The sequence below is a fragment of the Daktulosphaira vitifoliae genome, unplaced genomic scaffold (assembly GCF_025091365.1).
Source record: "Daktulosphaira vitifoliae isolate Bord-2020 unplaced genomic scaffold, ASM2509136v1 Scaffold_5, whole genome shotgun sequence".
Classification (NCBI taxonomy): Eukaryota; Metazoa; Arthropoda; class Insecta; order Hemiptera; family Phylloxeridae; genus Daktulosphaira; species Daktulosphaira vitifoliae.
This window is the reverse complement of record NW_026099576.1, coordinates 5530147-5554641: the sequence shown is the minus strand read 5'-3', so window position 1 is coordinate 5554641 and position 24495 is coordinate 5530147. Positions and strand designations below refer to the sequence as shown.

Below are 24495 nucleotides of genomic sequence, written 5' to 3'. Positions count from 1 at the left end.
TAAAAAAATCTAATGAACAAATCATATTTTATAAAAAAATATCATGTCAAATTTTTAAGTACTCCAATTGTTTATTTATAATTTTTTCAAATTATATTTTTATACATGAAATAAAAAAAATATTTTCAAACAATAAAAATATAGTTTTACAATAATATAGAATAACTAATAATTTTCGAACTACTATGATTAATCTTATAAACTAGAAAATATATAAATTAATTATTTATTAATAAGTATTGTATAAGATGTTCAAAAGTAAAGCAAAGATGTTTTATTATTCATAAAATTAATTGTTTATATACTGATTAAATAATCTGAATTAAATTTTTTTTTGTGATAACTCATATTTATTGCATATAAATTTAAAAAATATTTTAAGGAAATGGCTGATTAATAATAACCTTTGAAGTAAAATTTTGAAAATAATTAACAATTTAAATTATAGTCTAGAATTTTGGTACTGTGTATGGTGATTTTTATCAATTGTCACATTTCTAACCTGGTTTCCTTATGATTAAAATAGAAATATTCATATCTCCTGAAATAACGATTGTAAAGTTGTTATTTGCCTGTCATTTTCTTAATTAGAAAATTTTTAAATTTGATTTGTCAAGGGAAGGGATGAAGAACCTTAATGATAAAAATCATCATTGAATTGTGTCTCCATACTCCAGAGTTTTTTTTTATTTGTATTACTATAAAAGTAATGTTGAAGTGTGGTGAACTGGGTTTCTAAGTCCAGTTTCAGCCAGTCGGAAGAGTACCAATAGGAAGAGTCAAAGTAAAAATACAATGTAACATTCACTATGAGTACTGATCCTTTTATTTGTGTTCATGTCCCTTTTTATATTTTAAGATACATGATTAATTACGAATTAATACAAGGTTAAGACAACATTTAAAGTAAACAAAACACCATTAAAATATAATCTTTAAAATCTAATTTAAAAGACTATTAAGTATTGCTACATATTTCAAGATGCCGTTCACGACAGAAGGAAGAAGAGGTAGAGGAAGGCAAAAAAGAGACAAGGGGATGTTGTTAAATGCAATATGAAGACAGTTGATGTGAGCGTTGAGGATTTTAAACATATCAAGTGGAAGTTTAAGATAAGGGTGACCGACTCCAAGTAATTGGGATTAAGCCGAGGAAAAAGGAGAAGATTACTATAAAAGTAAAAGTTGTAAGTCCATTTTTGTCAAAAACATATAATATAAAAATATATGATGCGAATTATTTTTTCGATTTCTTAAATTTGATCCAGCTACTATTTTTAGTTATTATGGAATTATATTCTTTACATTTTATCATCAACATTTTGAATGAATATATTTCATATAAATTCACAATTTACTTTTGATATTAGTATTATCTTCTGTTTCTCTGTTTGACGCGGAACAACAAACAACTGGAGTTCAACCGTGAAATCTACAAATCCGTGGATACATATGATCGTCTACTCCTTCAAATCTAACAATTGGACATTGGTCAATTCTTTCACAAAAAAAGTTTTTATTTGATTGAAAAAGCACTTGGCGTAACTCATCTAAAATAACGACCGCAAAAAAAACCCAGCACAGGGGGGTCGCGGTACAGTGATGACGTGGCATAGTTGGATCAAGTATAATGGTATCTGACAGTGATTAAAATTACTTTCAAAAATAAACGCTTCGATGCAAATCTTTAGATAGTGTTTAATTTTAAAAAATTGGTGGATTATTCCAAAAGCTACATGATCTGCTAGTTCCTTATTAATATCCTGATTAAGATAAAGTATGTCAAATGAAAAGGGGATTATTAAAAAATATTATTTCTCATAAAAGAATTGTGTTGATCCATACACTTTTCAATAAGTTATAGCATTATAAAGTTAAAAATGTAAAAAATAAAATCTAGAATTTTCACACAAAAATAGTATACGGTAGCCATTTTCACCGTGAATATAAAAGTTCGAAATTTTTTTTTCTATGATAAAATATATTACATTAGTTTTAATTTAAGAAATATATTAAAATGTCAGACTATCCGGAACATTTTCAAAAGTCAAGATGAAAAAGTAAATTTTTTGTGAAAAAGTTGTCATTTTAAATCCCTCCTTGTAGGTAGGTTTAGGGTCAGATTTATAAAAAAAATATACCAAATGGTTGGTAAAAACATTATGCATCTATATAAAAAAAAATTATATTTATTTGTTCAATTTTGAAAAAGTTATGGCAGTTTTAAGTAAGAAAACATTAAAAAAATTTCGAAAATTAGCGATTTTTAAATTTGTAATTTTTTTGGAGGTTTCCCCCATTTACAGAGAACGAGGGAAATTTTTTCAATTTTTGAAGTTAATGTCTTCGACTAGATACGATTTGACGTATCATTGAAAGAAATCGGTTCGGTGAGAGATGAGAAAAAGTGGTAACAGTCACAAAAAAAAAAATATATTATAGTAAAACCAATACCTTGTCAGTTTCGCTTCGAAGCTAAAAGTTGATTTTTACTCCAAATAATAATTTTGTCTAAATTCGAGGACAGTTTACATACAGCAGGCAAATCAACTAGACGAATTTTTTTTTTTTTGATTTATAGTATATAAGCTTTAATTTAACATATGTTTAAAGCTCGGAGAATTTCCTGAACATTTTCTAAATTTAAGTTGAAAAAGTTAATTTTTGTGTAAAATATCAAATGAAAGGAGAATAACTAAACATTTTTTACAGATTATGACTAACGATAATAATACTATATATATAACTATATATGACTACGCAATGTTTTCAAACGTATGTATATATATTTTTTTATACATATATTTCGACAATTAAACTTTTAATAGTACGTATAAATATATACATTAATATCAAGGTGGATTCATTATACACCTTAATGATAATGAATCCACCAAGATTGAGTCATTAAGAGATAACCATGATATAATAAAATAACTCTTTTCTGATTGTAATTGATGAGTCAATAGAACAATAGTTAGTTATATAGTTAATATACCCATTCGTCACTCACCATACACAAAGTCCATGGATTGTAGTTATATCTACTACAGAATAGATAAGAGTGTTATATATTATCCGTTTTACCAATAAATATAGTTCGTTTATTTAATGATACGATTTGATAGTAACCTTGATTAAACTGTAAACAAATGTTTAACAAATTTATTGTTATATTCAAATATATAGTACTAAATATTTTTTTATTCTAAGTTTTCTTATGAAATACGTATTGTTTAGCACAGAATTTTTTGGATCACACACGAAAAGTATGTGGTAACAATTCTATTTAAAGATAATTATTATTACACCAAAAAAGTTTTAACGAAAATACTAGTCTTATTATTTCTAAATATAGAACAGAATACGTGGCTTTTATAACTTCGTCAAATTATTTTTGTTCAATAAATTTCAACGATAAATATTAATAATCATTTTAATATGTCTTCATTAAAACTAGTTAATTTTAGTTTTTTATTATGTTATGCGATTTTCTACTCTAAAGCATATACGACTTCAAAAAATATAATTAATCAATTAGATAATTTACTAAATTTCTATCCGGGATGGAAAAATTTAAATGATTTAATCGCTGTAAAATATTACCATAAAAGACATTATCTCAATAGTTTGATTAAAACACCTACATCTAAATATAAATGTGAGTCAAAGATACGAGTCTTGACAGTATTTCTGGAATGCACATATACAAAAGTAATAAATAATATTTTTTCAATTATTATTACCTGGCTACAAATTAATGAAACGCAAAATAAAGAATACAACGACTTAATAAATGGATGCATTTATACTGAAGTAATCAAAAACATAATGGCGATATTAATTGTTCCAATAGCAAAATTAATGAAAGGCGCTCTGGAAGCCTTAGATTTATTACATCATTTACCCTGGGCTACTACTACTAAAATGTATCAACATAAGAAGCCTTACATTATGTGTCTATTATTGGAGAGAATAGAAAATATTCTTGACGAATTGAATGATCCAATTCTATCATGTGATGATAGATCTAAAAACTCTTCGGAAATTGAAATTGAAATTTTATTTGATTTTTTTGTAAGTATAAGAAAAGACTTACAAAAAGAAACTGATACACTTTGTGAATTTGTAACTTATAATACGAATTATTTATGGAATGAATATGTTCAAGAATATAGAGCCATTATTAACCAGGGAGTTAACCTATTATTTTTTAAATTCTTAACCAAAAAAATTGAAGTTTATATCAAAACAGAAATTATAGAAAAGTATTTTGAACTGGGATTTAAATTTGATCCAATCACGGAAGAAACGTTTATACCAACACCGGAGGAAACACTTGAACTAGGTATTTAAAATAAAAAAACATTAATTAAAATTTTAATTTCAAGTTTTATAATTTTTTTTATGAATCTAGAACTGGAATTTAAAGCAATAGATGAAGAACTTCCAAATCCAATACAAATATGAATGTATTAAATATTGTACTAAAATTAATTTTGTTCTACATTTATGTTTTATAATTAATGAAATTTACAGTATTACTAAGCATTTACTAAGTAAATCTTTAAACTATTTCTAAAATCTAAAATATTGTTATTGTTTATTAAATGTTTGTGTCCTGTATATATGTATAATTATTTTTTTATATTAAAAAGATATGAACTAGGTATGTAAAATTAAAAATACTTTATGGTTGTTTTATACAAATATTTTATAAATCTAGAATTGGAATTTAAAGCAACTGATGATGAGCCTCCGACGCCAGTAGAAATAGTAAATCATTAAATAATGTAATGAAATTAATTTTCCTCTACATTTATAATTTATAATAAATAAAAATTTACTTAATTATTATGTCAATATTTAAATAATTATAGAAATATAATAATATGATTTTATTTTTCGATTATTCTGACCATAGTTAGTAAATTATAATTTCAGTTTTGAAATTGAAATTTTAATTTATTATAATCAAACATTTTTTTTTAATCGTTAAAAATTATATTGGAAATAATAAAATTAAATTTTAGATATTTTTACAATCGACTCTAAATTACCTACATAGTATAAATATTTTTGAAATTGTTTTTTTTTATTCAAATAACTTTATAAAATTTACATCTATACAAAATATATGCACAACCGTAAATGGGTTAACAGTAGTGAAAAAAAAATATACAGTAAGACTTGAATTGCATGCAGTAGGTGGGCACCCAATGGAGCTACCTACTTTGAATTTTGTTTTTATTTTTTTTTTTTTTTTCTATAGGAAGTCTATATTCCGCCGCGTTTTCCTCTCGGCAACTCGCGATATATTTGTCGATTAGTTTAGGTATCTGGTTGGTTTCATCGATACCTTCTAACGGGTCGTACTCGTCAACCCTTTCGGGGGCAAACGGACATCCGTCATCCAGGTACGCCAGCATCAGCCCTCACACCGAACTCCGAAACTCTTCCACGGTCCGAAATTTGTCATAGGGAAAACAGTGACTACGCAATTCCTCGCTTTCCATACGCTGGTGCAAGTTGACCCAACTGATAAACTCTGATTGAGTTGACGGAATATCGTCACAGAAACGGTTCCGCACATCAACCCAATTTTCCACCATCTCTTCGGTGATAACAAAATTACTAGCACTAGTCTCACTGACCGGAAGATCACCGGGGAATGCCTGCTTGACACATCCTCCAACAGTAGTTTGGGCACGAACGCTTTCTGGACCCTGCCTCACCAGTCCCACGGTTTTGGTATAGTCGCTAGATAACGCCCGTATCAGGCCTGTAGCGACAACTTTCCTAGTCAGTCCTGGAGTTTCCAACCATCCTGGAACAGTAACTTCTGTGACTTTCCTTAGCTCCTCCATATTCGATTTTCAAGGCAAATTCTAACCTGCGTTTTACGTACCGTCACGGGATTTAATTTTGGTGTTCCCTTCATCTAGATGGTCGCCTTACCAGGCTACCGAAACCACCCGTCCGTTAAACAAATTCCCTCGAACGTTTGCCCTTATTCGTCCACTATAAAAGTGGCTTATATCACGGCTACCCTGCATATCTGTAGGGTTAACGAGCGTACGAGGGGCTCGCTGTTCGCGACCACTTATTCATCAGTCCAAATGAATGAACTGCTTATTTCGCGGCTAACCTGCATTTCTGCAGGACGCTCTTCTAACCACAACGGACGCACCCGATTCCCCGAGCTAGAAAAACTGCGCTCGCGCTGACGTTTCATAGTCCCGTAGAACACAATCCAACCGTCTCAGTCCGGCTGCACGGGAGTGCCAAGGGCCATTACGCGTGGTGTGAGGTGCCCATTAGGGCCACAGAACCGTTAGCCAGACTGACGTGGCTTCGTGTGGGATGAAGTATGTGCAAAGTCCGGGTCGCGAAGGAAAAGGGCATGTGCAGACGTCTTGTAAGGGTCCTGACCGAACCGGCACGTGCTTCGCATACAAAGCCAGGCCAAGAAATGCCCTAGGAAGGCGGGAAAGACGGAGAAGCCTCTTTAAGGTATCTCCAAGTATTTGTGTGTTCTATGTGTTTGTGAATTATTTGCCAATTAATATCAATCAATCAAAATATCATGAATCAACATCAACTCAATAAACATCTACATAATGAATATTTCAAATTAAAATCTCTACTAGTAATGAAAAACCAAAAGCGCCGAATAAAATTTGAAAATCGTTTTTATATAGAAAGTGTCCTATCAAATATTGACATCATTGATAACTTTTTTTCCAGCAAAATTTTGTGTTCATATTTTTTTAATAATTTGAATAATTTATTTATCTGTATTTTAAAAAAATATTAAAATTACATAAATTTATATATTTTTTTTAATCCAAAATAACCATATGTTAACCCTTTTCTTAAATGAATTTTGATGGGTCAATAACAACTTTAGGTTAAATATTTATTAAATTTTAAATTGAAACAAAAAAGTGCAAATGGGAATTGAACTCCTTAACCTCAGTGGTTGTGAAGCATGCGTTCCCAATCGTATAATCGATAATCGTATAATGCACTTGATAAAATAAGCAATTTAAGTTAGTTAAAATTTTCAAAGTCGTTTTTCTTGTTTTAAGAAGGAAGCCTTATGATAAAATTAAAAATAAAATAAAATTTATAATGGACAGATTGATGGGATCATTACTGTACTGTATTGTAAATTAATGTACTGTATTACTTCCTTTTGTACGATATTTTAAATTAAAGTAAAAAAAGTACATCAGATAAAAGTAATGAATGTATACCACTCCAAAAAAAAAACCGTATTGATACAAACATTTTTCACTAAGTTATGAAAATTTATAATTGGAAAAATTAATATGAAAAAAAAAAAATTAAATACAAAAGTAGCATGTTTTTTAAATAAAGCAGCCAATTGCACTTAGAAATATTTGCTGGATCAAATATTATTAAAGATGTCAAAACCTGGTAAGGCATTCTGTATCTTATGGTGACCATTTCCCTTTATACAGGGGAAGTTTAAACCTTTAAATAAGCATAAAGAAAGTACAACTTACTCAACATAACTTTTAGAAATGTTCCAGAAATACTGACACTTTTATATATAACTTAAATTAAAACTTATATAATATAATTTATTTTAAAAAAAAATTGAAATCTGGACTTGTCACCGTGGTAAATATGTTCACCATATTCAAAAATATGCTATTATTGTGTTACAATCCTGGGTTTTGTATTTTATTTCGAATTCTTTTCATTTTATTCTTAATAGTTTTTGAGTTCAAAAAAAATTTCGACACATTTGATTTTTATCTTATTAAAATTCAATAACTTCAATAAATATTAAGGACCCCATCACTGTAGTCACCCCTTATGAAAAGAAATTTTTTATTTATATTAAAATTATTTTACTATATGGATTTTTTTGTAACTATCATTTATTTTATCAACTCTCGCTTGACCCACTTTTTTCAATGATACATCAAGTGATTATAATTCGTATTTAGTTGAGGATATTACCCTCAAAAATTGAAAAAAAAATTTAATTTATCAGTTAAACAGTTACTTATTCCATGTTCTTCATACAGACAATATAAATAATTCATTTCTAATATTTTAAAAGTATTTACTGTCCAATTAGGTTTGATATGATAATAGGTTTCAACTAAAAAAATTAATATTTTACTTTGTGGTTTTTAATTTCTTAACTCTATTTGTGTGTGTTACTCTGCCAGTCAATAATATTCTTATTTTTTAGAAACATGTTACTGTATAAATAATTTCTAAAAAAAATTATTTTTAGTTTCACTTGAATTCAACAATGGTTTTTTACAATTACAATCAAATTTTATAAATTTCTCAGTTGTGTAGATTTTTTTAACAGAATTTTAAATGTTCTTTTTTAGTTAAAGTATATCATTAAAATTAATTCAGTTTTGCATATTTCAATTGTAGAATCTTTTTAAATACCAAAATTTACTTAGAAATTATTACTATAATTTCTATTTAAGTGATGTATTACGATAAAAACATTGAGCTTTTCTGAAAAATTTACTGTAAATAGTAATTATAAAATTTCTTGGCATATTATTCTTAATAATACAATAAAAAATGTCTAATTTCAGATTCGAAAACAGCGCTAATAATTGATTTAAGTACATTTTTGATCTGATGAAAGTTCTTTGTATCCTGTGTACTTATTAAGTAGTATTTATTCATATATTATACTTTAAAATTAATGGTTTACTAATCAGGATATAATTAAGGAAATAGGAATTGATGTTGTTTTTGTAATTATTCACAAATTTCTTAAAATAAAACTCTATTTATAAATTTGCATCGAAGCGTTTCTTATGATAGTGATTTTAATCACAGTCAGATATCGTCTTTACTTGTCTTAACTATGCCACGTCCATATCCCCTGTGCTACAGTTTTTCTTTTTATTAAAATTTTAATGTTACAGCATATTATTTGTTTGTTTATACAAGTTTATATAATAATAAGAAATATTTCCGCTTTAATTTCATTATGAAAACGGTTTTTGTTTTTTGGTTTTAATTATAATTTTGTATATAATTTTTTTTTTTTGGTTTCGGTTTCAATTTAAAAATTTATTTTTTTGATTTCTATTTTATATAGATTTTAATGTACCGAATTGACATGTCAACATGGATTTCATGGGCCAAGTCGAATCAATTTTTAGTAATTATAAAACAATTTTTTGACTGGGATTTTAAAGGATTATTTCGGGAGATTTATTATTTTAGTCGTTGAACAAATTAAACATTATCAAGTTATAGAAATGTAAAAACATTAAGAAAATATAGAATCATTATTTAATCAAAACTTTTTAAATTATATTTTTGTCAATATGCCTGCATTTACAATACACAGAATAATAAGGTTTTACAGAGTGATCGGTTTATCATAAACCACTCGATTATTCTCAAAATAATATATATAATAAATAAGCGTGTTAAATTATTTTTTTTAATTGGTAACATACATATTTAATTAATTTATAAAGTAGAAAATTATCTAATTAAGAAAATAACTGGTTGATAACTTTTGGACAATAATTAAATTATTGTAATATATATTTAATATATATTATAATTTGTTGGCAACAAAATATATACAGGGTGTTCAGTAAGTCAGGAAACGGGTTTCTATTGTTCTCATTGTTTGTAACAATGAGAACAATAGAAACCCGTTTCCTGACTTACTGAACACCCTGTATATGTTACCAAAGATTTATACATCAAATAATAGGGACTGACAATGTTTTCCTAAAAGAAAATGGCTCCCAAATTTAGGTAGAAAAATTCTGGGTACACTGCTATTACAGACTAAATAAAGAATCTCTATGGAAATGATAATATCAGTATAGTACTGGTTATAGTACTGCACTATGACACTGTATTGGTTTTGTTGATTGTAATTTTTACAATGATAAAATAATAATAATACAAACGATTTTATGATAATATGTGGTTAAATGATTACCGAACGCGCTATTATGGCAGTGTATTGCAGTGGTGGTCAAATGATTTTGCTACGTGAGGGGCTGAAAACTTTAATGATTAAATATTTTGTAAGCGTTGTAATTTCATATTTCAGAATTTTCTATTTATTAATGTTGTTGTTTAATAAGGCGAACCTATTTTGGGATATTATGTTTTATTCAGGCAATCCTTATATGCGTCCACTCTCCTTCATATCCAAACCAGTAGTGTACAGGTTCTGGAATAAGCTGTAGATTATCTATGCCGTCAGCCCAAACACCCCTAATCCTCTCCCATTTGACCACCAATTAATAAACAAGCATGTTGTCGTAAAAAAGTTGTTACCCTCATATAGCATAAGAAATGGGCCTTAAAATACTTATATTAATATTATTAAACAACATACAAGGTACAATAATTTTAATTTTAATACATTTAAAATAACACTTAGTTTAGCAAAAATGTTCACATGTTAGCATAGTACAATGGTTAAAGATTCAAATTCCTTTTACGGATGACGCAGTTCACATAATACAGCTATTAATATAGTTTTAAGTTATTAGCCGTCGTTTATTGTTTATCGAGTTACACAACACGTTGTCGTTGAAAATTTCATTATATTATTTTACATAAACTTACACAGCCTTATTCCATTCAACAACTTGGTTATTTATAAATCGAAAATCATGAGAAACTTAGAAATGGTTGTTATCAATGTAACACCACGTATCTTCATCCAGCACTGGTCGTATGAAATGTAAGTATTTTACATTTACAGTATGGGCGTCTTGCAAGGTACACCCAGAGAAAAACCTCGATCTATATAATAAATTCATTGTTCAATTTGATAAATATATCATTACTATTGAATCAATGATATATTTATCAATATGATATTTTTTTTTCTTGTCTTGAACAATAATTATTTATAAGAATAGTTATTTTTTTCGTATTAATAAAACATTATCATAAACCCTTGGTAAAATTTCTCTTTCAATTTTGATTGAGGTTTTTCTTTGGGTGTAAGATGTAGGAGAAGAACTCCCCCACGATGAAAATAAATATATGGTAAAGATACATTTTGTAAGTGGTAAAACAAATTTTTTATTTTTACCCTTGTCAATAAAAACTCTGAGAACGCCTCTGATGTACCGCAAAAGAATAGAAAACTTTAGTTCTATATTATTTTGAAAATAAATAGAAATTCAATAAAAATATTTTATTTTTTTGTAATTTAATGGATGAACTTTTTATTTTAACATTTTTTTTATTATAAGCTCAAATGGTGATCTTACACCACGTTCAAATTAAGAAGGAATTTTAAACGTTGGGTAAATGTCAGTAATTAATCTTAATAAGAGTTAATATATCTTTGAGCCTAAGTTTTTTTTACAGAATAATACTATTTATTAATAATTGAGTTAATTATCTGTTAGTAACAACTATGGTAAGAAAAGCTTAAACAATTTTACAATGCACCAGGTACGGATTTAAAAGACTTTTGAAATGGCCTTCTTATTAATTATAAATACATAGATCTAATATTTTTAAAATTCCTTTTTTCTCGACTAATCAAAAAATTGTGAGAAGCTAATTTTGGTGCCATTTGTTCTTAAGACTCTCATTTAATCTGCGCCTGGTGTGTACATATTAGTATAAATGTTAAATATTAATTTAAGTATTTTTAATTTTTCATAATACAACTAGGCAAAGATAAAATCAAGCAAATTAGTTCACAAATCAGATAATTTAGAAAATATTATGTTGGAGATTCGTTTACTTTTTAGCAATAAAATATCATTCATTGATTAACAATAACTTTAAACATATATTTGCATTCAGATTCACAATCATTCTGAAACATAAAAATTGTAATAATAAAAGACATTTTAAACTTGTTAATAAAAAACATTACTTCTAATGAATCTAAAATAAAATAAAAACAAGAATTGAACTTTTTATTTATCGTAGTAATATTGTATTTTAATATTGATGTAAAACAACGAATTAAAAAAAAAGTTTATTTAATACTATACAGAGTGATTATTTACCTATGACTCATGTCATATCTTTAAGAATATAAAACATAACTTAATTGTATCTTTTCAGAATTATGTTCTAGAATTTTCGAAATAAAGTGCCTTAACTCTTCTACCAACTTAAAAATTTTATTAACTTTTAGCTTTCGATGTTTTACTATGATGTGTTTTTTTTTTGTGTCTGTTATCACTTTTCTCAGCTCTCACCGAACCGATTTCTTTCAACGATACGCCAAAAGATCATAAAATGGGGGAAATCTCCAAAAAAAATTACAAATTTAAAAATCGCTAATTTTCGAAATTTGTTTTTACTTAAAACTGCCATAACTTTTTTAAAAATAACCAAATCAATATAATTTTTTTTTTTTAAATGAATGATGTCTTTACCGTTAAGTTGGTATTTTTGTTGTAAATTTGACCCTTTACCTGCCTACAGGAGGGATTCAAAATAACAACTTTTTCACAAAAAATTTACTTTTTCAACTTAACTTTTGAAAGTGTTCCGGAAATACTGACACTTTTATATATATCTTAAATTAAAGGTAATGTAATATACTTTATTATGGAAAAAAAAAATTTCGGACTTTATTTTGTCTTCACGGTGAAAATAGTTACCGAATGCTATTTTTGTGTGAAAATTCTCTATTTTATTTTTAACGTTTTTCATAATAGTGATTTTAATCACTGACAGCTATCATTATACTTGACCCATTTATGCCACGTCACCACTGTGCTGTGACCCCCTTGTGCTCAGTTTTTTTTAATTGAAACTTATAAGTATAACTAGTTAAAGTAAAGAAAATGATCAAACTAAGAAAATGATCGGTGGTTAACAACTTTTGAACTAATATTTTGTAAGTTATTAACCGTTTACTATAACTGAAAATGTAGCAAGCGTCTGTTTATTTCTATTTCTAAGCATTTATGAACCTCAGTACTCACACAAGGATACTATTAACTTCTGAAAAGAAGAAATTGTATTATTTTTTAAGATACTGAATGATTCATAGTTAAATAAGCACCTTCTATATTTACCATCCACTGGCGTAATTATGGGGATATGTATGACATATCTCTCATATGGATCTATATTTCCAACACCAAATACAGTTATGTCAATGCCATTTGACATAACTGAAATGTCAACGGTAGTTAATAACATTAAACTTTTTAAAAGTAAATTCAATCTATGCTTAATGAGAAATGATATTGATGGAATACTAATAAAACTGAAATACAACACCTATGTATATATCCCACCACCCCCTTCAAAAAAAAAAGAAAATCCTAATTATGGTACTGTAACAATTAATACTATTTATGTTTAGATATTTATATAAAATATATAACAAAGTTTCTTTTATAAACAAAACACATTTACAAATATTGACTTCCTAGTTATAATTTATGAATTAATTTCAAGGTCCACAAATAATAAATAGGTAAAATAACATTATAATGAATAACACAAAACCGGATATTTTTATGATCAGATAAATATGTACAATTGAGCATCCTGAAATAATCTAAACATAGATTAACTAAACATAGACCGTGTTTAAAAATCTATTATAATAAAACAGTATAAAAAAGAATAAACAAATTAATATTTAAAAAAAAACCCAGTACAGTGAGGTCGTGGCATAGATGGGTCCAGTATAGATGATATCTGACAGTGATTAAAATCACTATCATAAAAAACGTTACGATGCAAATCTGTAGATAGTGTTTAATTTGAAAAAAAAATTTGTCAAAAAGGTAGGTCAAGTGAGAGCTGAGAAAATAAATGATAGCTACAAAAAAAACCACATAGTAAAATAATGTTAATATGAATTTCTTCTCACGAGAGGAGACTACAGTAATGGGATCCTTGATATTTATTGAAGTTATTGATTATAAATGAGATAAAAATTAGATGAGTTAAACATTTTTTTCTTACTCAAAAAGAATTAAGAAAAAATTCAGTGCCACAGGCGTGAAAGACTCAAGTGTTATCATCTCAGAAACTGTACGTCGCATTAGTCACTTAAAAAAAATGGATATTTAGCTAGTTCAAATTTTAAAGTTATCTCGACTTCAAAGAAACATAAAAATTTAAATATGTTGAACTTTTTATACTATGTCAATTAGAATGATATGATATTTATGAAAATCAGTTTAATCCCCTTATAATAAAATAAAATACAAAAACCAAGAATTTTACACACAAAAATAGCATATTTTTCAATACAGTAGTTATTTTCACAATAAAGACAAAATAAAGTCCGAATTTTTTTTTTTTTATATTAAAGTATATTACATAATCTTTAATTTAAGATATATATAAAAGTGTCAGTATTTCCGGAACACTTTCAAAAGTTTAGTTGAAAAAGTAAATTTTTTGTGAAAAAGTTGTCATGTTAAATCCTTCCTGTGGGCAGGTAAAGGGTCAAATTTATAAAAAAAATACATCAAATGGTAGGTAAAGACATTATGCATCTATAAAAAAAAATATATATTGATTTGTTCATTTTTGAAAAAGTTATGGCAGTTTTAAGTAAAAAAAATTTTAAAAATTAGCGATTTTTAAACTTGTAATTTTTTTGGAGGTTTCCCCTATTTACGGGGAACGAGGAACAATTTTTCAATTTTAGAGGGTAATGTCTTCGACTAGATACGATTTGTGATCTTTTGACATATCATTGAAAGAAATCGGTTCGGTGAGAGCTGAGAAAAAGTGTTAACAGACACAAAAAAAAAAACACATCATAGTAAAATTAATACCTTCTCAGCTTCGCATCGAAGCTAAAAAATAAATAAATAAAAAAAAAGAAACATATCATAGTAAAATTAATACCTTCTCAGCTTCGAATCGAAGCTAAAACTATACGTTTTATATAACAGTATACCAGTTACTAAAGTCTGTATATAGACTTTAATACCTTATGTACCTACTATAATATACATGTACGGAAATTTTGCATAAAATTAGAGTACTAAAAAAATCTGAAGTTTTTGATAGTCTATAGTATTAAATGTACTAATAAATAATTAAGTTACTTAAAATTATTTTTTAAATAAATGTTACTTATAGCTTATAAAGCATATTATAAAATAAAAACTACTTTTTTATAATTATATTTTTTTATTTTTTTTAATTTAAATTTGATTCTATTTCAGAAAAGATATATTATAAGCCAGTTAAAACCGTAACAAAAAAATACTTGCACTTAATAATTTATTGGCAATACATTAATATTTTTAATATAAAATTTATAATTAACAAATAAATATCGTGCGTTATGACATAGTACTGATATCAATTGCGTGTAACTGCTCAAATTTTAAATTCAATCATAATTTAGAAAATATAGTATAAATATACAAATATATTAATTAAAAATACAAAATAAAAGTATTATAACTTTTTATAATAATACAATTTATGTGCTTGAGTACTTAAGCATATGTGCATTTTATTTGCGAAGCAAATGTTTGCTGCTAAATTTCTTATTGCAAAACGAGTGTGATGAGTAATTTTTTGAAATCTGAACTACATTCGCTCTACAAATAAAAACAATTTATTATAAATTATTTCTTCTTATTATTATTCTGTGAATTTTTTACTAATGATAAAATGTGCTTCAAAATTGAATAAAACAAACTTGATTTTTTTTTTTAGTCAACTAGAAATAATTTTATTTATATTATGAAAGATTTGATGATTTATGTTATCTTACATAAACTAACAAGCGCCAAGGATATAAAAAAACTTTAATATATTCTATGTTATTTAAGATTGTTTTTATTTACTCTCAAGAATCTTTCTATCATATCGTTCTGTTTTATTTATGTCTCTTGTTATTTCGACATTTTCGTTGAAAATTATTTAAAACATAAAATGCAAATAAAATTAATTTTTATTAACTAGAAATAATTATTTATTGAAATATTTTATTTAAAGTTAATAAAACCTCTTACACCCCTTAGGTATATTGGGAAAAAATATTAAAGATTTGTAAAGACATTTGCAAAATTTTTGTTTGATGGAAATAATTATACACAAGATTCGTTTTATTATATTTTTCATTGAAATAAAAATTACCTTTTATCTGTTAGTATTTTATTAGATTAATAGTAAGGGTAGCTATAATAAAAGCAAACATGTTAAAATGAGGACATCAAGAAGGACCGGACATGTGCAAATGCGACGATGTTCAAACTGACGAACACCTACTACAGTGCGCCCTTATTCTGCCAGGGTGCACGATTGACGACTTAATGTCAGCTAATGATAAAGCCAATGTCAGTAGCCACCTTCTGGTTCAAACAAAATATATAAATTATATATTTCATTTTATATTTATACTGTATTTTAATTATATTATTTTTATTTATTTAATTGTATTTATTATTTCGACGCCAGATACGATAAGAAAAAGAATCTATTAATATCTAACACTTAATAATTAAATATAATAATTTTTTCGTCTAGGGTTTTTTAAAACTTTGGATATATTATTTGTATTTTTAACGAAACACGAACAAAGTAAGGTATGAACAGATTTAGAGATAGATAGTTCAGAATAATTAAATAAACAGCAACAATTGTTTGCACAACTGATTTTAAATACTTTCTTTTTTTTTTAAGATAGACTTGCGTATAACATTGATTTGTTCACTTAATATATTATGTTTTTTAATTCATGTAATTTAAAGTTTGTATGATGTATGACATTTCATCAAAGTATACTTTGAACAATATTAATATCTTTTGAGAATAGTATTCATACAATAAAGAAAAGTCGATATGGCGATCAAAACTTCGTGTAATAAATGTATAATGGGCAATCATTGATAAAATATGCCTAAAAAAAAGCGTTTTCTACTACTACTTTATTTAACTAGTTAAAATAAAATAATCTTAACAAAATAACTCAAACAAATTTAATAATAACAAATTAATATAATTTACATGAACTCAAATATGATGGTACAAGGATTCTGACGTGCTTTTGAACATCATGCATATTTCAAAGCATTATTGGCGAACAAGAGCTAATAGCAAGCGTTTGTAATCCCCTGAAGTATCACCCTAAAACAAAAGTGAATCAATAGCAAATTCAAACCCATACCATTTTTGATAATACATTTTAATAGATTTGTTATGACAAAATAGGTAAAAATAATATAGGATTAAAATACAAGTATAGGTGTAGTATAGGTGTAGTGTCAATCGTAGATAAGATAAGAGAAAATAGACATTGGTTTGGTCATGATGTTATGAGGAGAGAGGATTCGGAGGCTGTAAGAACAGTTATAGAAATTAATGTCGAAGGAAGAAGAGGTCGAGGAAGACCAAAAGAGAGATGGAGAGATGTTATTGAATGCGATATGAGAACGGCTGATGTGGGTGATTGTGTCAAGTGGAAGTTTAGGATAAGGGTGGCCGACCCCAAGTATTTGGGATTAAGGCGAGGAAAAAGAAGAAGATTTGTTATGAAAAATTTTCATATAATTATTTTAGAGATAATTATGCATTAAGTAATTTTGTTATTTAATTGAAATTATTAAGCATAAGAGTTATCGTAATTAAACTAAAACAATAATTTTCAAGACGAAAAAAACTAGATATATAAATATTAATTTGGATATATTTTTCAAATTTATTTTATATTACTTATATTACCATATTTTTGTGCACATTGAACCAAGAGGTCTGAGTGCATGGGCATTATGTCCACCTCAATAATAACTAAATTACCATATCAATATATGACTAAAAGAGAAAACATGTTATCATGTTTTTTAAAAAAAAATAAAGTTTAGTAAAAATTTAGTGTGTTTAACAATATAAATTCATCAAACATCACTTGATTAATTAAAACAAAACCATAGAGTTTGGTTAATAATTTGGAAAAATTAAAAAATTATTTATTACATAAAACATATTCATTTTATTTGAAATATTTTCCTGATATAATTTTTGTTTTCGGACATTATTCTAAATTTAAACAAAAATTTCGCTGTTTTTAAGGTAGGTTATTTTATGGTAATAACTATATGGTATTTTAGAATTTTTCATATTCTTAAGTTCCAAGCCTTGATTAAAGTTAACCAATTATTTTAAAATTCAGTTATTTCAGAAAAATAATATTTGTGTATGAATATAAGAAAGTGATAAATAAACAAAAAAATAGTCTCGTTAATGTAAAGAATCACTAATGATTTCAAACCTATCAACAGGTATATAATACTTATAATAAACACTAAGTATTTAATACCTAAGAATAAATAAAAATTACTAATTAAAATAACTAATTAAATTACTAATACTAATCAAGTTGAATTCTTTACTTATACAAAATCTAAAAAAAACTGCTTAACTGTGAAATCTAATTAAATATGTGTAATGAATATGGTAGGTTGAACTATATAATACTTTTAGGTAAATAAAAATAATTTTTGAAAAGGTTTAATTATATTGTTTACATTAATATTTCAAGAAAAAAAATTTTTCAATTATTGATCATTAGCGAAAGTGTTAAATTGTAATAATAGATGTTTTCAATGAGATGAAATTAATTGTAAATTTAACCAGAAAAAAATGTCAAAAGAATATTTAAATCAAAGATAACTATTTTTTCATTACGAACAAAATCTTTATATTAAACTAATTTTTTAAAATACTTAATTTGTTTTAATTATACACTTATTAAAATTAAAAACTGTTAACTTACAGCAATACGATCTGCCAATGGAGTGCCATAAACTCTTTCGTAGGCTTGTTTGATATCACCTAAGTCAATCTCAGATCTGCCAACAATAATTCTGATCAATTGACGGTCATTTGTTCCCATACCGGCCATAGACGCTTCCAAACGTTCAGCATAATAATCGCTCTTTTTCTTGGCACTTCGTACTTATTATTATTATTTTTAATTAGATATTATAGTGTGTGTTCAAAATTATTATCTATCATATTACCAATAGTTAAAAAACCATGCTCTAAGGAACCAGAAGTCTCATTTTTTATAGCTTCTTCAATACTTTTGCCAGCTAAATTTTCGTATTCTTCGAAAATTGCTCTAAGCTGAGGATATGATCGTGTTACAAGAATAGAGTTGAAAGTAGACTCATCAGTACCCCATTGAGCTTCTCCTAAATAAATAAAAAATATTTTTGTTATACTATTAGAATTAAAGATAACTTTATAAAACATACCGGCGGCCATTAAAGCTTCAGCGTCTGCAACAGCAGCACTACGGTCAACTTCTACCTCTTCTTCGCGGTTGGCCTGCATTAAAAAAAAATTGATTATAATATTTTATTTATAATAATGATAATAAAGTTTGCATATATATTCATATTACAAAATTAAATAGAATCTATAGCCGTCCTTAAGACTAAAGTGATAATATATTTCTAAAAGGGATAAAAGAGACATCCTTTATAACTCTCTTTCGGGTCAGCCTTGTTGTAGTCCTTTATTGGAAGAATCTTAAACAGTTACAATATAAAATACTTACACAACATAGAGAAGTAAGAAGTCTTTGGAAAGAGCCAGATGTATCGCCTTTTAAATCATCTTCAAGCAAGTTTCCATATACTATAAAATAAAATATCACAGTTGGACTTTTGTATACGATGATAAATATCTTAAAATGAAGCAATAATCCTTTTTTACATAAAATATATTTACATTTTTCATACACAGTTGATATGGTTCTAATGCCATAATTGCTAAGTGTGCCGAGGATTTCAGCAATAGCTTCTTCATCAGTACCCACGCCACTTATAGAGTCATGAAGTTCCTTGGCGTAGAACTCAGGAAGTGGGGTCATAAGAGCGACAATGGCGTTTTCAAAATTGCCACCGAGTTCGCTTTTTAAATCGTCTATTAAGTCCTATGGCAAAAATTAACTTAAAATAAGTAATAGTTATTACATTGCCAATGGCTTTGCTATGGCATATATTTTATCAACTTAGTTGAAAATACTGTACTAAAATACTTCTGTAATTATGATAATAATATGATTTCTTACGTAAATTATTATTTTTTGTTTATTTTAAAATTATCAAATAATTTTCAAAAGAGTTATCGCATTTAAACATTTTAGAAACCTTTTTAAAATTTTTAATAAAATCACATTTTAAAATAAGATTTGTACACTTTAATTATGAAAACTACACCAATTATAATAGTGTATTTTTATTTCTCATTAAGCTATATTTGCGGTATTTTACTGCAAATATGAATATTCATTTATAGCATCATATTCATACTTATTAATGATTTCTATGTGTTGAAAACTAAAAGACACTCTTCATACCTTTCCGTATAAGGTTTTGAATGCTTCTTTAATTTCTTGTCTTTGAGAATTGGATCTTTTTGCTAAAACGTCGATAATAGCTTGTTCGTCAGTTCCAAATCCTTTCATGGCAGTACGGAGTACACCAGCATCTTCTTTGGCATCAAAATTTGGTGCTGGTCGAACAGTGGGTATACACTAAAACATTGTACATAATATTATACATGTCATGAATTAGTTATTTTTAATAATTGCAATATATTATATTTCAATATAAAATTATGCGCCACTTACTCTAGTAGTGTAGTAAGTCATTTTTGCTGTTTGGAAACGGATGTACTCAAGCTCTAAAAATAAAATAAAATATATAAGAGGTGAATGTTAGCGTTATGAATAGCCGGCACTGACTGATGGGAATGTTCAGTGTGGCTTTCACTTAACGTCTGTTGTCACCGGTCTATACTATAACTAAATATGAATCGTGGACGTTGTGAAAAAAAACGTGTAGTTATTTCCCTACCAGTATACACGCGAATAAATGGTACTCTACAACGCGATGGTTTTCATATTGAAAATCGTGACATCAAATAAAAATTTTATCTCATCCGATAATTCACAAGAACTGATACAATTAAAACAAAAATGCGTATCAGTTAAGGACTGTTAAAAATCAACTAAGTAGAATTGATACGTTGTGTCAATTTATAATATTCACACAACATACAGTTCACAATGTTTAATTTAAACGTTAAATAAACGATCAAGGTCATTTTATGACCATTTAATGATACTTTAAAACGCTATGCTTGTCGCAATTAAATTTAAATCTTTCAAGATATTTTATTATTTCTGAATGAAATATTAATTTATATTTAAAAGTGTTTTATTTGCAATAATTTTTAATAAAAATTCAGTATAATCCATTTCCTGCAGTAGACAATACAATAAAAATCTTTAAAACTATAGTTAAAAATAATTTACTTAAGATATTTAAAAAATTCCTTTTAAGTTGTAATAATTTATATTAAAGTGTTTAAATACTTTATGATCAAAATAATATCACTTATATAAAATAGAAAAAACCATTAAGAAAAAAAATTGTTTGGAATGAAAAGTTGGAATAAAATATAAATATAACTTTAAATTATTTACTTATAGTTTTACGTATTATTCTATTTTCTTTCCTAAAAGTTTGTAACCAATATCAATGATGTAAAATGGTGAGCAACTTATGTACTTCCTTGTGTTATAATATTATAGTATAAAAACTTTTAAATAATTAACTATTTTAAAAGAATAAGATATTATCATGCGATTTTTCATGTGCATCATAATGAATGCATAGATAAATTAATTGTCCTTTACTGGTATAAATTGATTTAATAGTTAAATAAATATTTTAAAACTATTAATATAATAACTTGTTTAATTTCCTGATTCATACATAAAACGAATAACATGAATATGATATAACAATTATTATATACATGAGCGCGTTGATATCATATTAATTATAAACATTTCATATTACTATATTTCATATAGTCATCTATTTCTAAAATGTCCTCAAGAATTTTTTCCATCTTTCAACATTATTTAAAAAAATTTAAAATTATCACTTAAATTCAATGCTATTAAAATTTATTTAGTTTACTTTATATTTAATTTATAAATTAGTTGATCTTAGTAATATTTGATTAAAATTAATAAATAATGAAATAATAATACAATAATTTCACTATTTATATCTTAAGGAACTGTTAGTAAATATGATAAATTAGTTTTATAACAATAATTCAATAAAAAATGTTAATAAATGATTAATATATGCGTAAAAATAACAAATTTTATTTAATTTGTCTAATTAATTGTATTTAAGTAGATTTTATTAAATTTAATTAATCAATTATAAATTTAAAATATTAAATTATTATATTATAGAGCAGATCATAAATATCATATTGTTAGTTTTATTATTATATTTTCAAACATTAAATTAAAATGTATTAAATTTGAATAGTATTGAAGTTAAACTGAGTATATTTTTTGCCTATCTCAGTAATCGTTATTCACTGTAAGGTTTAATTGTTTCCGTATTCTCTTTGTGGTTTAATATTACCTTGGTATATCCCTCCTGTTTATTCTAGTATAAGAATTGACTCATAAAATTACGCAATTGTATCTGAACTGTGATTTATCTTAACCTTACAGCTCAAGATTTAATTTTAAAATATAAAAAACATATTTCAGCACTAGAAAAAAATTTAAATATTCCATAAAATATCATTAATATTTTATAATAAGATAAGATTTAATATAATATTAACGTATGTTTAAATAATGATCTAAGTGATCATACAAGTAATATTATTTTATTCTTAAATTAAATTTTTATGATCTGAGTCTAGAACTTCTCTTAAAATACATACTAGGCAAAATTAATTAATTAGTATACAGAAGGATTCTTTTAATATTAGCCACTTTATTTCTTCTAAAATAATAAAAATATTGAGAATTTTTTTATTATTATTTTTGGTTTCATTTACTTCTTAATTTATCAATTATTAAATACTTTTTAGGTCCATTTTTTATAAGAGTCCGAAAAAATTTTTTTTAATAGTAACATACAAATTTAAGTAGCTTATATAATAAAAAAATATCAAATTAAAACAAAATAAGGACAATTTTATTGATTAATTTTTATGCAGCAAATATTGATCTTTAATTTAAAATTATAAACACCAAAAATTTATTAATATTTTAAGGAGTAATAAAAATATATTTAATATAATTATTCAAAATAAAATACATGCTTTTCTGTTTTTAAGAGAAAGGAAAACTATTTATCATAGAGTCATAAAGAAATGATTGCATCGTATTATTTAAATATATTTTTTACACCTTTTGCAAAATTTTTTTATTTATTTATCATTTGAGTGATATTTTAGTCACATATTAATAGTGAAAATAATAAGTCATTCAAATATTTGCACGTAAGTAATTAAAAGTGAAAAGAACATTTAATTGTATCTTTAGTTGATATCAGAATAAACTAAAATACACAATTCAAGGCCACTTATGAACAGCTACAGTCGAACGATTATATAGGTGAAACCGTTTTTAAAGTTCAATATTTTATTTAAATTCTAATTTCTACTCCTATAATAATTGTATTTGACTGTACGATTCACAGTAAAATATTACAATTATTATATGTTCAGTGTACATATTATAACTATGAAACATGGCCTAAAACAACAAATATTAGAATTTGTAGTTTATATTTCGTAGTTCAACATAACTACGAGTAAAAATTCTAACTTAATAAAATGTGTTGGAATTGTTATGGCTAACAAAGAATTAAATATAACTACTATTCGATAATACAGACAAATTGTATAGTGCCTCAACAGAATATTTTTGGTAATAAATAAAATTTTGGGACTATATGAATCATCAAATAATATTTTTATTGCCAAAAATTTTTATTTTAAGTTGTCAAGCACGTTATTATTTCTGCTTTAAATCGTACAGGTGATTGTTTTGTAAATAATATACTTCAAAAGTACTTACTTTTGTCAGAAAAATAAAATGATTTTCAATTATTTAACGAATTATTTAACGTATCAACACTAAACTTGTTCGGTCACGGCGGTGCCAGACAGACTGCCGGCCATTAGTCCGTCTGCTTTGCCAGTGTCATATCGATTCTTATTTTTAGGACGTTCAATAATAAAACACACTAAAACAGAGTATGTGATATATACATCGGAATAACAACGAATAAAGCGCCCTCAATTTTTCTCATAATCAAAATTATTAGCTTTACATGAACTTTAAAATATTTTTAATGTCAACAATTAATAATTTAATAAAAAAATTTGTTGGCTAGAAAAGCTTCTATTTCATCAATAAAAACGTTAACTTATAATATTGCTTTATACTGTATATAATATAGTAAATTAATTATAAATTATATCCAAAATTCAATTGAGTTAATCAAACATAAAAGTGTAACAAATTAAATAAAGTTACTTAGCAACTATTTACAGTATCAGTTGAAGATTTCACATGGGTTTATACGTTCAGTTCATAAGTGACTACATTGAAAAAGAAAAACAATAAATATATACAAAGCGATTTATTTATCGATGACTACTAGATTTTTTTAAAAATAATAATAA

General features: G+C 25.8%; 2 protein-coding genes across 6 annotated transcripts; one reads left to right on the top strand and one right to left on the bottom strand.

Annotated features, from left to right (window-relative positions):
* Positions 1 to 3254: 3254 nt before the first annotated feature.
* LOC126907395 (uncharacterized) lies at positions 3255 to 4896 on the top strand. The gene is made up of 2 exons (XM_050688644.1): positions 3255 to 4348; positions 4418 to 4896. Exons 1-2 carry the CDS (start codon positions 3442 to 3444, stop codon positions 4468 to 4470), a joined length of 960 nt encoding a protein of 319 aa, XP_050544601.1. The 5' UTR covers positions 3255 to 3441; the 3' UTR covers positions 4471 to 4896.
* Positions 4897 to 10391: 5495 nt separating this feature from the next.
* Positions 10392 to 24024, bottom strand: LOC126906739 (annexin B9-like). 5 transcript variants are annotated; one of them, XR_007704322.1, is made up of 10 exons: positions 23885 to 24024; positions 20606 to 20658; positions 20333 to 20509; positions 19702 to 19906; positions 19529 to 19608; positions 19224 to 19296; positions 18987 to 19160; positions 18740 to 18921; positions 16975 to 17094; positions 15487 to 15563 (listed from the first exon to the last, which is right to left on the bottom strand). XR_007704322.1 is itself a non-coding variant. In XM_050687513.1 (8 exons), exons 1-8 carry the CDS (start codon positions 20624 to 20626, stop codon positions 11783 to 11785), a joined length of 966 nt encoding a protein of 321 aa, XP_050543470.1. In that variant the 5' UTR covers positions 20627 to 20975; the 3' UTR covers positions 10392 to 11782. The 5 variants fall into 5 exon arrangements, 2 of the variants coding, with proteins under 2 accessions (XP_050543470.1, XP_050543469.1); XR_007704323.1 differs by lacking the exon at positions 23885 to 24024 and adding an exon at positions 20720 to 20973; XR_007704321.1 differs by lacking the exon at positions 23885 to 24024 and having other exon boundaries at positions 20606 to 20973.
* Positions 24025 to 24495: the final 471 nt, after the last annotated feature.

Bases quoted from the DNA above. Each gene is read 5' to 3' on its own strand.
- LOC126907395 (XM_050688644.1), top strand. From the start codon at position 3,442: ATGTCTTCATTAAAACTAGTTAATTTTAGTTTTTTATTATGTTATGCG. The intron at 4,349-4,417 runs GTATTTAAAATA...TTATGAATCTAG, and splicing joins GGAGGAAACACTTGAACTAG to AACTGGAATTTAAAGCAATA.
- LOC126906739 (XM_050687513.1), bottom strand. From the start codon at position 20,626: ATGACTTACTACACTACTAGA. The intron at 19,609-19,701 runs GTAAATATATTT...TTTATTTTATAG, and splicing joins ATCAACTGTGTATGAAAAAT to TATATGGAAACTTGCTTGAA. The intron at 19,297-19,528 runs GTAAGTATTTTA...TTTTTAATGCAG, and splicing joins TTCTTACTTCTCTATGTTGT to GCCAACCGCGAAGAAGAGGT.